The sequence below is a fragment of the Branchiostoma floridae genome, chromosome 12, assembly GCF_000003815.2.
Source record: "Branchiostoma floridae strain S238N-H82 chromosome 12, Bfl_VNyyK, whole genome shotgun sequence".
In the NCBI taxonomy this organism is placed as follows: domain Eukaryota; kingdom Metazoa; phylum Chordata; class Leptocardii; order Amphioxiformes; family Branchiostomatidae; genus Branchiostoma; species Branchiostoma floridae.
In genome coordinates this window covers 6,502,349-6,518,267 of record NC_049990.1, presented here as the reverse complement: position 1 = coordinate 6,518,267, position 15,919 = coordinate 6,502,349, and the positions used below count along the sequence as shown (strand labels likewise).

Genomic DNA, 15,919 nt, shown 5'->3' with positions numbered 1-15,919 from the left:
GGCGACACACGTCTCCCGTGCGGGTTCGGGCAGAAAAAGTCTTTGGAGCCAGGCCTCGAGTTGAAATCAACGCGGTGTCCCGATTGCCCGGGGCCACTTATAATTCAGGCCGGGACCACTAGAAAACGACTTTGTGACATTTTTGGGACCGTAGAAAAATAACCTACACCAGAATGTCAACTCGTCAAACGTTTTTCTAGCGCGCTACTCAGCGGCTTTCAATCCCCCACCCCCTCCCCCCAATTTGATCTGTGACAGCCCGCGTGGGAACCCGTTCCTTTTCGTTCCTTTTCGCACTTTCGGTAATTTCCTTTTCGTTCCTTTTCGTTCCTATCCAATCTTTTCGTTCCTTTTCGTTCCTTTTCGCACTTTCGGTACTTTCCTTTTCGTTCCTTTTCGCACTTTCGGTACTTTCCCTTTCGTTCCTTTTCGTTCCTTTTCGCTCCTTTTCGTTCCCTTTCGTTCCTTTTCGCTCCTTTTCGTTCCTTTTCGCTCCTTTTCGTTCCTTTTCGTTCCTTTTCGCTCCTTTTCGTTCTTTTTCGCACTTTCGGTACACCGCAGTACCTTGCAGGGTACTTTAGACACGATGTTCTTGTCAACTAAGTGCGGTACCACTCAACTTGTGGAAGCACTACATCCGGGGAATAGTCCTCTCGTATCGGTTCAACTCCCATATTTTTTTCCAAACGCCAATTGCTAAGCACAGAAAGCAGTATGTACCATTTCGTATGACTCAGCCTGTATTGATATTGCATGTAAGGAGAATACTCTACTCACTAGGTTATTGTACCAATCCTGGGTACGTCAAAAACTTCTCAGGTTCACCCTGAAACAACGGACACTCACATTTTTGGGGGGCCGGGATAGCTTTAACAATTCAATCATACTTTTTTCATACTGCGTAGTTATTTACAAAAATTAGACTTACGTCCCCTAAGCAACCCTCTTTTGCGCGTGAGACCGAAAACGTTTGGATATACCGTCGCATTATTGTAAAATGATTTACCTGTCGTCAGAAATGGCGGTGTTGGTGATCTTGTTGTAGCTTCCCGGTGCGTAGTCCCACAACACTTCTTTACAAGCGACAAAATAATGCCGTTCTTTTACGGCTGCATTTGCACAGGTTATCAGCTGGTGAGCGCAAAGAAGACACCAGATGGTCTTCACCCAAGCTGACATGTTGGGCACTTCGTGAAATCTCGAGCTTAATCTCACAGTTTCGCTTCCCAGAAGTCCAGCAGACTTCACGGTATTGAACACAAAACAACGGTACCCAATACAAACCTGATGAATGCGCGTCACCCAGCCAATCAGCAATTAGTTGCACCACGTGACTTAAAAGGTCTTTGGTAGTTGCACAAAAGATTACATTCTGCACTTTGGTATCGGAATAAAAGAGCGGGCGGTTCAGATATCAAATAGAGTCAACAAAGTTAGGTGTCATTGACCGGTAACTTTGACCTAGCGTGCGTTTCAGGTATGCTTACATACTGCCACTGTTGATACTGAGTGTTCCTCTTCAAGCAGGTGTGGACATCCGGTTTGTACTTGCTTTGCTCTTATTTTGCGTAGGCGGATGGGGCGAGTGTAGGCATGTCTTAAAGGTAACATCACAAGTACAAGTACCGGAATAAGAGTTTAGGTACAGGTCTGTATATTTTTGAAAGATAAAAGAAACATAAACAGTTTAACATAAAGTTAACATAGCCGTCAGGTACCTTATGCAGAAAACCAACGATTTCGAGAGAATTTCTATAGTCTAAAACGTGGTGCTGATTTCAACGACCAGCGTAACACAGCTTTACCTACAGTACAAAGAACATGAACTGTTTTGTCGAATCACTGATTTCGGAACCAGAAGAAGACAAAGATGGCGATTATAGCTGTGACGTAAGGTAGGATGATGCGGTGAAAGCTCGTTCCGTTCACTGGCAGAGGGTTGTCTGAAAAAGGAAAAAGACAAAACATTATTAAGGCAGTGATGATTTTTGTCTCATTAATCAATATAAAAGTTTGCCACAGAAAACCAGGCAGCATTTGTTTTTGTTGACTTTTCATATGTGTTAATGGACCCATACATTATAGTCATTCATTCAATCAATGAATTACCCACTTGTTCCAATAGCTTAATATGCAGAGTGTTCTATCTATAGTCATGCAGTACAAAAATAAGATTGTTTTTATACTTAAAACTCTTCCCTCCGCCTCTTCCCCTCCTCTCTCCACCCTTTCTCTCCATAGGTATGATTAGATGTCCGAAATAGAAAGATTCAAAGTACGTGCCTCTAGCGACTGTCCTGAACAAGGATGCCCATCTGGAGGCCGCTCGGAAGAAAAATGGCGTCTGCCCGAGGGGTGCGTCCACTGTCACCAATTGGCCGCCGTCATAGCTTCTGTCACTCCACAGATGGACCTGGCAACAACGTAACAAAGAAATAAATGTAGCATTCCAAAAATAATGATATCTTAGTACAATGCTAAACTTTCTTACAGTACAAAGGTATACAAGGATAAAATTTTCAACGACCAAAGTCGCCTTCTTCAGGATCAATACTGATGACCAATCACTTCAGAACGTATACTCGCGAGAGTTGCGTACAGACACGGGATTTTGTTAACACGTGATCTATAAACATGTGATTTTGCGGATACGCGACGTCAGCACTTGGTGAAACGTGCCAATCCATCATTAATCTGGTTTTGTACTTAATTAAACATGTAATTAATTTTCATTAAAAATATGTAATGCTATGCATGTGGACAAGACAGATACAGATCAAATGCCTTTTGCCACACTTAAAGTATAAATTTTTGTTGACATTGTCGTTAGTTACTTCTGGGACTGACATATGCACTTTTAACGGACATGGTTTTTCTAAAACCATTTCCGTAAATAGGATCAATTGAACAAAGTCTTCTTCGTTATACAACTTACTTTAATTCTTAGGCGATAGATGGTCGTCGAAAAGTTTACTGACAAATTAAAGAAGATTGTTTAAAGACAACTTTGTTCATTGTTTACGTCGAACATTGTATGTCGTGTACATTAATTTGAATAGATAGTGAAGATTTCTTACCCAGGTGTCCCCCTCGGGTAGGTACACCTGCCAGGAGTCCACGCCTTCCATGTACACAGGTGCCACCAACACATCCGGTCCGAACAGGTACTGGTACTTGATGCTGTACACCTGGGAAAGTTGTAGTATCAATATATGCTACCGACAAACCAACCAAACAACAAAACAAACAAACAAGAAAACATTGCAAACATTCCTTACAATTCATTCATAGCTTCTGCTTAGCTGGCCAAGAATTGAAAAACTAACTAAACACATGTGCAATGTAAAGTAGAGTGATGCTGTGAAGTTGTAAGTATAACTAAGGCGTTTTACGCAAGCAATCCGGTTGTGATAAACAACAACAATGCGTTTCCAGATGTCTTTCCGCGAGACGACTGCAGTGCGAAAGATGTAGGTAACGTGAGGAATGAGTCCGCTCCACTTCACATCACAAACATTCATGTACACACGCAGACTCGCATACACATCAAAAACAGTACCAAGATTCACAAATTAGATATCAGAAGGGGAATTTACCGCCGGATCCTCCTGGTAGTGGAAGAACAGCGGCCTCTGCACGGGGAGGTTGTAACGGCTGTTGTTCTGCACGAGTTCCCGGATGTAGTCCTTCAGACTGACGTGCACGTCCACCAGCCGGGCAAAGTGCTGCAGCGTGCTGTCAGAGGAGTACACCTGGAAATGTACATCATTGTAACGTTACAAAACCAAGGATAGCAAAGTTCTTTGTATACAACTAATACATTAATATCTATTTAATTTGGTGACCGTCTGTTTCCCTCCTCAGACATATCTGACTGGCCCATGATATTTCGCACAGCAGCCAGGTGTCGCTCCTGCAGGGTCAAGAATTTTGATGACGAACGTGACTGAGATTACGGGCATGAATTATGACAGACATCATTGTAGCATCTAACTACTAGATGAAACAGAGTAACATAATATTCGACTGTAGCTACGACCTGACTCAGGATGATTGGTCCCACTTCTGAGAACATGTGAATGATGCATGTTGTGGGTCATGGGTCAAAGTTGATATCGTCCCCCTTCCATGAAGTTTGGTTGGCCATTATATAGGCAGTCCAATTCCTTGTATTGGAAGCAACTGCCCGTTTAAATGTGGTATACAATAGAGACATACATGTGAAAGAAAACAAAAACGTTTACCTGCCAGTTATCTGCTGGTCGATTACCTTCGTGGGTCCGTATCATCGGTGTGAAGACGGCCATTTCTGTGTAGCGGAGAAGTAACTCTTCCGTACGTGTTATCCCAAACAAGCTGAAATGAAAGACAATGCGTAAGATATGTACTAAGTATTCCCTTCGTAAAAACGGAAGTAGCCGGACACTCCAAGAGACACTCCGAGGAACCTTAAACGAATCTTTGAATAAAAACTTATCTTGATTGACAGTCGGGATCTATCTATAACGTTACCTGGTGAATCCCCCGATGTCGAAGTGGGACAGCCCGTAGCCGGACACCCCTAGAGACAAGGCGGCGGGAATGACTGACGCCAGCCCGTCACCCAGACTGTAGTCTACAAACTGGTCTCCGGCCCAGGACATCACGGAGTAGTTCTGACTGCCGGAGAACCCAGCCCGCATCCAGAACACTGAAATTCGTACATATAATGATATACCTATAACATCTATTGTTGTAAAGTATCGTTGAAATCTCTGCATTTCTTTATGAAAATAATTCTTTTTGCATGCGATCTATTTCAGTTTTCAGCAACCTTTCTTTAAGGAGTTTGTTCAGAGCAAGGTCATTAGACCACCTCGTGGTAATGAACTCAGAAGTTGGAAATAACTGTGCACGGAGATAGCGGTGGACATTTGTTTCCAAGGCTGATAAGTTGTAGACAAGAGGGAAACAGTTGTGGTCGAGAGAGTTCCATAATTTGTCTTTGTACTGGGACCTAAAACTAATCTTTTAATAATAAGTAAAACATCAAGAAAGTTTACGCAGCTTTTCAAGTTCCCATGGATTTAGCAGAAGGAATGAAACGTCTCATCGTACCTATTTCTCCAAGTTTGCCGGACTCTTCTACTGCCTCTCTGTTGGCCTTTGCCCACAGTGCTGGGTAAAGGTTGTGCATCTCTCGCCCTGGAACGCCGTTGTGGAACACCATGTCGGGCGGGAGGTACTCGCCAAAGTCCGCCATCCAACCGGCCAGGCCCAGCTCGATCATGTTCTTGACGATGACTTCGTTCTTGTACCACTGGAAGGCTGCAGGGTTGGTCAAGTCGATGGTACCGCAGAAGAACTCTCCGAAGTCCTGTATGTACGTCTGTCCCGTGGAGTTCTTCACGAAGTATCCGCGGGAATCTGCGATGGTGTACAGGTCCCCGAGTTTGTTGAGATGCGGGTTGATGTACCCGAGGAATCGGACCCCTCGCTCCTTCTGTCTGACGATTTCTTGTCGGAGTCCCGGGTACTGGTTCTCGTCCCACGCCCAGTTCCAGAACAGTCGTCTTCCGAAGGACGTTGTGATTCTTCCCGCCCAGTCCTGGATCCACAGAGCGTTGACCTTGACCCCCTGAGCTTCAGCTTGTTCTAAGTACCTCAGAACCTCGCTCGTTCCTCCCTGTACGCCGAGAATCGCGCCGTCGTGCACCCAGTCGGGAAGCTCCGGCTGCCTCCCGAGCAGTTCTCCGATCTGTTCCGAGATTTCCCGAAAGTTGGCGGCGGAGCCGAAGTGAATCACACCCGGCGAGCCCCACATCTGTATCACATGGGCGTTGGTGTCGCTAAAGTCCATAATCATGTAGTCCGTGGTGGTAAAATGGCAGAAATACCTCCGCGAGGAGACGAAGGTTGGCTGTGGCCAGTAAGTGGTGTGGTAGTCCCCGCCGCCACCGTCACGTCTGTTGGCCTCGTCGGTGACGAACGTGCCCGGCTGCCGCCCGACGCCCTGCTCCCGGGTCCATATCGGGAAACTCCGTCCACGCAGGTCGAAGTACGTAAACTGTTCCCCGCCTACAGGAAAAAATCAATTGCCAAAATGTTACATTCTGTCCCCATGATATTGTAATACATGTATAGGTGTATAGAGTGGCGTCGGTGATCAAGAGATTTAATTAGAATCACCCAATCAATGTGAAAATGTACTTGACTTCGCTGGGGGAGGTTACATCTGTGGAAACTCTCCTTTTCATGTCTTAATCTACACAGATATGTAAGCGTTAATGCTACAAACAAACAGAAATATCTGAGCTTTTTTCACTGGGATTACCTTAACTTTTGTTCACATATCATGTTTCTCTCCTGTCATAAAAAAACGCCACCTACATAATTTCAAGTTTAGGAAGACTTGCTTATGCTTACATCGTGCCATTCCAGTCTCGTGTTTTCTGCCAATTATCCCATTTGTACTCACAACTACCAATTTTCTCTTTTTACCTATGAAAAGTCATTGAAAGGGAGAGAAAGTAGATCGACCATCTCTAGGGGCTCTTACCTCCATAAACATGCTCTCCGTCATCAGCGTAGAGCCGCAGCCACGTTCTGTCCAGGTTCCCTGGGATCGAGATGTTCATCACGTGATCGTACCCCTTGTTCCCAGTCATCAGCCTCATCTCAGTCTGCAGAAAAACATTTTACAAAGAAAAACTATATCATTCATTATACGTTTCCGAATGTGGAAAGAGGAGACTCAATATTATTTTCAGTCTTTCGCTATAACTTCAGATTCATATATCAGATGCTTTCTTTTTTCCAAGACGTTAACTACTTTTGACATTCTTTCTAGTGTTCTTTAACACGTTTTACTTCATATCACACGTGTAAAAAACATGTTTTGTTAACCTTAGTAAGAACATTACAGGAAAGCATATCTCCAAGCAGATGTGGGGTCCATTTACTACTTATACGGTTTTTTGTACGTGTACCTAGTGGTCTGCGTTTTTCTATCCTCGTCTCCCCAATAAAGAATTTGTTTGGAGCCCAGAATAATCCACTAGCACTGTTAGCTAAATCATTGTCACCCTGTGACCCAGGAAGGTCAAATATATCATTTACTATGCACGACCGACTTTGCCAACTCGAATGGTAAATTAGCGGTTATGCGAGGGTTGGACCAAAACATTTTCTCCTCTAAAATGCGCTAAAATTCTTTTTGACCTCTGTGACCTTTGTCGAAGCCTTGACAACATTTGCTCTTATAAATGTGTGCGAATAGATTACTTATAAATTGCTCCACAAATCAGAGCAATAACCACTTCGTAATTCTTTTAGAAATCCCTACCTGATAGTTGCCACCAGAGGAGAACACAAGCCTGTACTCTGACGGAGAGGGCTGCGTCACGGCGACGTCAGGTAACGCAACTCGTGAGTCCACCGTGTCCGAGATGTTGAAGTTCCCATGAAGCTCACGGAAAACTGTGGTGCCTGTCCCGACCGAAATGGCGGGGTTCGCTCTCTCGTGGCGAAGTAGCAAGGTTCCGCCGAGAAGGACGTCGACGCCATCGCTGGTTTGCCTCACGGTGAAAGCACGACAGCCTGACGTAAATAGGATCGTCCATATCAGGACATGGTGGACGAATTTAGGACACTGGAAATAAACACCTCGCAGAGCGGCCATGTTGCGTACACTCCCCTCAGTATGCCACGCGATGTGTGCTCAAAAGTAACGTATACCCATGGCCAGCATAAAAACAATGGCAGCTTGTGGGTAGCAATGCAAATATTGGGTCAAATATTAAACCACTAACGCCACATGCAATAGTAACGGTTGTACAAGTCTTTCAAATTTGGCAGAAAATCTTGTACAAATAGCAACTTGTCGAACATGTTATGACAATGAAGTCAAATACATGTAAACGTACTAAATAGGGCGAAAGACGACACCTCCTGTCGCCCTGTCTTTGTAAAATCCAGCTGTAAAAATCACCAATGAAGATCTGCACACTCCCTCCAGTTTGTTCCTAGACTTTGGGCTCGAACTACATCCAGAAAAATATAAGATGTTTGCATTTCAGTCAGCCGGAATAATGCGCAGCTCTCATTATTGGACAAGTTGTTGGACAAGTTTTCGGACAGGCCTAGGTGTCGATATACACTGACATACCTAAACCCACGTTTAGGTATGCAGCCCTAGAATACACACTTACGTATCAACATATCAGACTTATAAGACTCATTATGACTAAGTCTTGTGATGTAAACTGTATCTATGTTATGTACTTTGTCCGAGCCTTGTCTCCTCCCCCATGACCTCAATGAAAAGCGGCATATATATAGATATACATGCATACAGGCCGATTTGAGCTTTCATGAATAAACAAAGGTTTAAACAAACAAATAAACATTAACTTGTAAAGGGATCTTGGATCTCCAAGCAGATGTAAGAATAGTGACGTTTTCATTTCTGGCCTCGTCCTTTTCCCAATATTTGGGAATGGTATCGCTGTATTCAAGAGAAGCATTTCCCCTAGCGGAATTCTCTTGAACTTCAATCACCTGGTGGCTGGGTGTTGGGTCTATCTGCGAGCATGTTAGGGTTGTATCGAATAAGGTATTCATGAGAAGTTCTGGATGGAGCATGCGCATTGATCACTCAGGCGAAATTTTCTAGGAATGCAGAGGTATGTGTATGATTAAGTAAAACATGTATCAGATACCGAAAAAAAGCGAATATATAGCTATAGAAGTACATTGTGTATTTATGACATGTATGGTATGTGACTTGATGTATATTGTGTGACAACTGAAGCCAATACGTCTTCTTCATTGTGCCTAGCAATGAATCCCCCGCAGTAATATTGTGAATATGTGAATACAATCTGCAATAATTTCACCATAAGCTAAAGACCTAGACAGTCCATCATCACGAACCTGAAATAAATGAAAACCAGCATATAGGGGACCACGTCTAGCGAAAGAATAGACGTAAAACAAAGGCAACAACAACAAATTGTATGACAATAAAGCATAACCTTCATTAGGTGTCTGCTTTGTTGCGCCAAGACGCGAGGTGTAGCATAAGATTTTGATAATGACAAATGCAGCGAGAATACACTGTATCATTAACACCCGTGTTACATAGCCGGGGGCTAACTCCTTCTCTTTTGTTGTGAAAACGAGAACCGATACGCGTGGCCTACCATTCAGCAGAGTACGTTGACCCCGATCCAGTTGGCAAGGTGTTGTAATTGCAGGTGCCAGGTATAGGTTTTATAGGAAATGCGATCTTACTACCTCCTAGACAGACAACAAAGCTTACCGGGCACTGATACCTGGTGCGTAGAACGTGTAGGGGTAGCGGGAGAACTGTTAGAGCCGCAGTCACAAAGGACCGGACGTATGACCGAAACAACTGGCGACAAGGAATCTACGAAAACCTGTCCAGTCACAAGACAGCTAAAATGTGTGTGACATATCCGCGACCACCCTACGAGTATGTCTACTTGCTGTCTTAAACCTGTTGTACTGCATGTGGGACTGACTGGGACCTTTCTGTGACCAGCCGAACATTGTAATAGGGAACCATGGCGGGAAACACCGCTGAGAAGTCAACGAACATAAACGGAAGTCTCCCGACTGTCTCTGAGAAGGTAGACCAACAGAATGGCGGAGTAGTGTTGGTAGACCCAGAAGACGACAAGGATGGAAAGTCCGAGCAGAGGCATTGTTGTTCCAGGTGTTGTTTGCGGTGTTGTCCTTCGGGCACCTGCGAATGCAGCTGTTCGTGTTTCCAAGCATGTCTGCAGTCCGTCAGCTACATTATGGTGCACGGTTTGGAGGAACTGTTCACAAGGTGAGACCAGTTGATGCGCGATCCCTACTTTTTGTTTTACTGTCAGGGGAGGGGGGCGAAGACGAGTCCCCTTTATATATCTACTAGACACATACCGTACGTTAAGATCAATGCCTTTTGAAACCATTCAAGTTCCTTTTGCAACATGTCTGTAAGATATATCAAAGCATGGTAGACTTCTGTGGCAAAAAGAAGGGAAGATTTCCTTGTGTGAGGACCTGGAATGTACCGGGTATTGTGTTCCACCACGCTTTGTTTACCCTCGTAGTTGAATAGGCGGCTAGGTCATGGTACCTCCTGCTACATGCGAGTTCCTACCATGTTTCTGAGCCATATATAAAGAAAAAAACGACGAAGATTTTTTTTATATTTCAGAAAACCTACAATAAATCATTTTTATTATTACATTTAAGTGTTTCTGTGTAATTTTGTGAAAGCTTGCAAAGACCTGACAACACTGTCCATGCTTTTCAACGGGTTACGACAGTTGGATGGTACCGATGATAATTCGTGCATTGCAAAAGAATTCAACAGTTAGCTTCAAGTATCACCTCTAAAAGTATGTAATTCAGCATATACCTATAATAATGATCATGATGATGAATTATTAAAAATATATCATGCCTTTTGCAAGGAAAAAAATCCATTTCTTTGTGGTCTTTTCAGACAATACCATGGATTCTAGTTAATTCGTGGTTGGCAAATTGTGTATCCGACTAAATAGTGTACACAAAGCGAATCCGTCTCTGTCCAATAAATTGCTACATTCATCATCATTTGTTACTGTTCTGTAAACGTCAGACATTGTTGTTGGTGATAGAATCAGACCATATGAAACACAACATATTGAATTTGTTCAGTCGATAACTATAAACAGATATGACTGACAATACAAAATGTTGCATACAGACTGGGTGACGTAGAATATACCATCGTAAGGGATGCATAATTAATGATTATTATGATGTACTCTTCTCGAACGTATGTTATCGTATGTTAGAGCTCAAAATACTTGGTACATATCTACCTTTGGTGCCATGCACCTAATCTTTGACCAGGGGTGCACTGGTGTACCTAGATATCTGGGTAGGGTTAAGTACAAAATGACTATTGGACACTATTAAAAAGTATAATCTTGGGATGTAAGTGTTAGAAACAACTGTTTCTTTACATGTATAATGTTTTGAAGTTAGCTATGAATTTTTTTTATTCCTATCATGAAAAGAGGCAGTAGAGATCTGTATAGGTTTAGCTGACATTTGCTTTATGTTTGTAGCTCACCCCATATTTTATGTGCACATAACTCTCAGACAAGCTGCACCGGTACACCAATTCCACAAAATCAATTTCGAGTCCTGCATCGTAAAGCACTGTTTGTAGACACTTTCTTGAAGACGTTTGCAAACAATGTCTTGAAGATGTTTGCAAACAATGTCTTGAAGACGTTTGCAAACACTGTCTGAAAGACGGACGCTCTCATCATTGGTGGAGGGGGGGGGGCGCTTTGTTGCAAACCTACACGTTGGATGCGCCTGAATGGTTTTAGTGACCAATCTATAATTTATGGTCATTTGTCTGTGAGGTAACTCTTATCAACTAATACAGAAAGTAGAGGGGGTAAGATGTATTGATGCTTTCCAATGTTTCGTATAATTTCCGTGAAATGTGTATTTCTCTTAAGCTTTATGCCACCACATGCACCCCACGATCCTAACAGAAATGATTTTCTTCATCTATCCATTAATTTCTGTCATATTTAACCAAGGTAATGGGTGGTGAGACCACTGTGTAGCCCTGAGTAATCTTACCTCAGCTAGTCCGGTCTCTGCCTAATACAGATAACCTTTAAACAAAGGAAAAGTCAAACACCGAGACAATAGCCTTCAGAATGTCTTTGATCCGCAATCAAAGGAGAACTTTGAAAAGGACGTTATACCCTATAGCAAGTCTTTGCGTTTGAAAATAGCAAGGAGGTTGAAAAAGGAAGGTTCAACCTCTTTGAAAAGAGGCACTCTTCTATATCTAGCATGTTTAAGAGCCCGTAAGCTCTTGTCGATAAGATGAGAGTCCTACTTCTGAGCGCAACTTACTTTACTTGGGCCCTTTGACATGCCTAGTCGGAGCATAGGCCACCGGTGATGGTCCTTTACTGTGTGCAGGGGCTGAAGCTAATGTCTTGCTCCGTTTGACCTGGCTAGAATTGTGTAACGCTGGCAAATATCACCCAATTTGTTCAAAACATTATTTTCTTTAGGAAAAAAGACCCACGTGTAACTCTTAAGCAGAACGAAAAGCTCTTCCACAAAGAATGACGTATGATTCTTCTTCTTTCTGTCCTCCTTAGGGTTGGCAGATTTGTAGGCCGGTTCCACTGGCTCGCCATCCTTGTGCCACTGCTGGTGACCGGTGGTTTCTGTGCGGGGTTCATCAAGTTCTACCAGGAGACGGAATACAACAACCTCTGGGTCCCAGACGGTCAGTAGAATTCTGTCAACTGTTGATTTTAAATCTAAGGTTTTAGCAAGTAAGGTGGCAAGGTGGTCTTTGTCGTAGACAACACAACCGATTAAAAGTGCACTAGTGAAAGATCACTACAATCATGTATATCATACATGTGTGTCATGTATATGATATTGTAGCCTCCTTCACAGACTTTGCGTTTATTCTTTAGGGAGCGCTGATTCGCGATTTCAACATGAGCTAAGGGTTATATGCAGGGAAAGGAGTTTGGTCGCACCCAGACTCCATTTCAGCATAGAGAACCTTAGCTTAGCAATGTTGCAAATTGCGAATAAACGCCCCTCCCAAAAAAATAAGCCCTGGCGCTACTTCAGAAGTCTGCCAAGGAAGCTACTCCTAATAAATGAATGAGTTTTATAAAAATTGTTTTGATCTATTTCTTCTTCCAGGTTCCACCATACTAGACAAGGCGGCTTTCGTAGCCATAAACTTCCCCAGCCTGTCCGGCCGGTACCAGTACATTCTGGTCATGGACGAGAACGTGCTGACTGCAGACAGCATCAGAGCGGTGAGACTGGATAATTGATAACAAGAAATCAATACCATAGCACGTCCAGGTCAAGTTCTGCTGCAGTACCAATGTCACCGGGTGCCCGATATCGACCTTGACCGTTGTCTTCCAAACACTTACCTAGATACCAAATATTATCGAAATACACCCAGGGGTTCTTGGGTTATGATGACTACAAAAATTCCGGAAACACAAACACACAGACAGACAGACAGGTAGACAGATAGGCAGACAGACAGACACACAAACACACCCAAAACTATATCTCCATTTTCCTGGAGATAGAAATGCTGCATTTCCATATACCAGACCGATCCTAGCAACAACGTTAACCTGCCATTCCAAACCTCATAAGGGTTTGACCTCTGGCAATTGCAAGGTACATAGAATTCTTGATCTGACATCTGGGTGTTAAAAAATATTTTAGAATAAAACTTCATATTACTGTTGCAGTAGAAAAATGCGTTTTTACAGTACGTACGCTAGCTGTCAAAGACGCAACCGACGGTTTAGATATCATGCAATTGTTGTTTTGATTGGTTTTGGCAGTAATGCGTGCTAAAGACCCGAACACGCCTTGAAAATGGATTGAGGGTTAACATTGAACATGACACTATATAAAATTTTCTTTTTCAGATGTACGAAATCGACAAGAAGGTCAAGACAATAGATGCTGAAACCGTCCCCTCCTGGGAGAACATTTGTTACAAGTGAGTACATCTTTTCTTTTCACAAGAGAGGTCTTTGATTAATGTTCTCATTTATTCAGGGGGAAAGTAGCCGTGTAAATCATGGTGGTAATCTGGTGATTTCTGCTGGATTCAAGATATTTTGTGTGGTATACATATTTATTCAGATGTCTCCATATTTGTACAGTTTCAGTTTAGTCTTAGTTTATTTACCTAAAATGGCATGAACTTGTCATATGACTTTTTTTTCAATTGTGCCTGCTGTGATTGTGGGGAACAAGAGATTACAACAAATGATCGGAATGATCAACTAAAACGAATGAATGTTCAAAATTATACAACTCAGGACAATTTGGTATAACAGAAATTAATAATAGTATGTTCAAAAATCATATCATGATAACAGTACTCTTGTGACATTTGACATAATCAACACGATTAATATTATGGTCGCAATCTTTTTTGTTTGAAAGAGATGAACCTGATACTCGCGTTGATGCCACCCATGCAGTCAAGTCTTGTTTTGCCAAGTCTAGTTTAACGTTTATTTCTTTGTCTTTAACGTAAGATCTCACCAACTTATCTTTCAGGCTCAATGGAGTTTGCTTCTCAACAAGTCTGCTGGAGCTGTGGAGCTTTAACGAGACGATCATAAGTAACCTGACAGATCAGGACGTCATAGACATGGTCAACACCGTCAACCTCACCAGGTATGGGAAACAGCTGAATATCTGGATGTCTTCAACTTGAACGCTACGCTACAGAGAGCTTTGCATACCTATAATGAGCACAGGCCGCACTCTAAAGTAAATGATAGTAGTTTCCTTTTAGTGACATATGCAAAAAGTGAGCATTCTAACATATAGATCATACAAGCCATGTGATGTTCATAGTTCGTAATACTAATAGCATATGAGACAATATTACTTTACTTTATATGAGTCAAAAGCGTGTAGCTATTGAACTTTTTCAAGGCGGCTGTTACTTAAGCAATCAACATCGTATACGCAAGGGCACAGACACAGTCCCGTTTTCTTATAACTTACAGATACATACTTACCAACCAATAAAATTACATTTTGTTTCCAGTCCCGTGTACCTGGGAGACTTCTATGTTGATAAGGTGCTAGCTGAGATAACTCGGAACGGGAATGGAGAGATCACCGGCGCAAAGGCACACACCATGGTGTATGCATTGAGACTGGTGAGTATATGAGTATAAACTGATTAGTTACTTTCTTATCATAATGTCTAGGCAGTACTTAATGCAATTGGTGTGGGTAAGAAGAGGCGTTCTGGTTCCAACTGAGGTGCAGCGAATTGCAGTGTGGATGATACGTCAGGTGAAGGCTCCCAACTTGTTAACAGTTCTTGTCTTGACCATGCTTGATACTGAACTTGATACATGTCCAGAAGTGTTTGTGTATGTTTCAGGGGCTTTCGCCTTCGACATAGATATGATGATGAAAATGACCTTTGACATATAACCCACAAGGCATTTTGATGCACATGCGCAGTTGAAGGCATTAAGCACCTTATTGAAGACAACTGACTGACCATCTTAAGTGCGAGACTAAGAACTTGCCTTTATATTGTCTTCAGGGTGGAGATGTCGGGAAGGCCTGGGAGGCTGAGTTCATCGATGTAGGCCTGGCGGGGCACAATGACCTTGATGAAGTCCTACCAAGGGCAATAAGAAGGTAGGTTCTTGTCTGATTTCATTTCAATCTGTTCATTATAGAAAAACATACACAGTGTACTTTGTCTCCCCTGAATTTTAAATGAAATCCTGTCGGGGGCTTCCGCGCGACGGTCCTAGGGGGTTCTGCAATATTTGAAATCTAAGACCCAATGAAACGCTATTTCCTGCATTTTGAGGGGCAGATTTGTCTGGTAGAATAGATATATCTTTGACGCATTTGTATTATTCCAGTTTTCAGGACGCTTTCCGAGGTCAAACGTTCTCAGAGATTCAGCTCCTGTCCGCCGGCTACGCGCTCATCATCGCGTACGTCGTGCTCATGGTCGGCAACATCAACGTAGTGGAGCACAGGGTAGGTAATAAAGTTAACACACTTTATCTAGAAGCACACGTGGCAAACACATGCAAGAGACCAATCCTGTATGTCAATTACAGTTCAACCGATGAAAACCTACCAATTATAATTAGCGCTTCCGTTGGGAGGTAAAAGGAGAGGGATGGACTCCGCCATCAAGTACCGTACCCTGTAGACAGTGGATAACAACTTACTCCTCTTACGGCATGAAAAGGCTAAGGCAAAAAGATCTCTGTACATGGCACGGTTTAAGTAAGTTACTAATTTCAGTGTAATGCCATGTTGGTCCTGTCTGCCTTAAAGCAAA

At 42.8% G+C, this 15,919-nt stretch overlaps 2 protein-coding genes across 2 annotated transcripts; one reads left to right on the top strand and one right to left on the bottom strand.

The window, feature by feature from the left end:
- Positions 1-1,738: 1,738 nt before the first annotated feature.
- On the bottom strand, positions 1,739-7,833 carry LOC118428212 (sulfoquinovosidase-like). The gene is made up of 9 exons (XM_035838221.1): positions 7,325-7,833; positions 6,539-6,662; positions 5,098-6,057; positions 4,513-4,690; positions 4,245-4,356; positions 3,597-3,752; positions 3,078-3,188; positions 2,284-2,413; positions 1,739-1,943 (listed from the first exon to the last, which is right to left on the bottom strand). The coding sequence occupies exons 1-9, from the start codon at positions 7,658-7,660 to the stop codon at positions 1,840-1,842; spliced, it is 2,211 nt and encodes a 736-aa protein (XP_035694114.1). The 5' UTR covers positions 7,661-7,833; the 3' UTR covers positions 1,739-1,839.
- Positions 7,834-9,136: 1,303 nt separating this feature from the next.
- Positions 9,137-15,704, top strand: LOC118428078. Its single transcript, XM_035838045.1, has 9 exons — positions 9,137-9,835; positions 12,180-12,310; positions 12,745-12,863; positions 13,503-13,576; positions 14,146-14,265; positions 14,645-14,759; positions 15,158-15,255; positions 15,489-15,609; positions 15,693-15,704. The coding sequence occupies exons 1-9, from the start codon at positions 9,567-9,569 to the stop codon at positions 15,702-15,704; spliced, it is 1,059 nt and encodes a 352-aa protein (XP_035693938.1). The 5' UTR covers positions 9,137-9,566.
- The last annotated feature ends 215 nt before the right edge of the window (positions 15,705-15,919 follow it).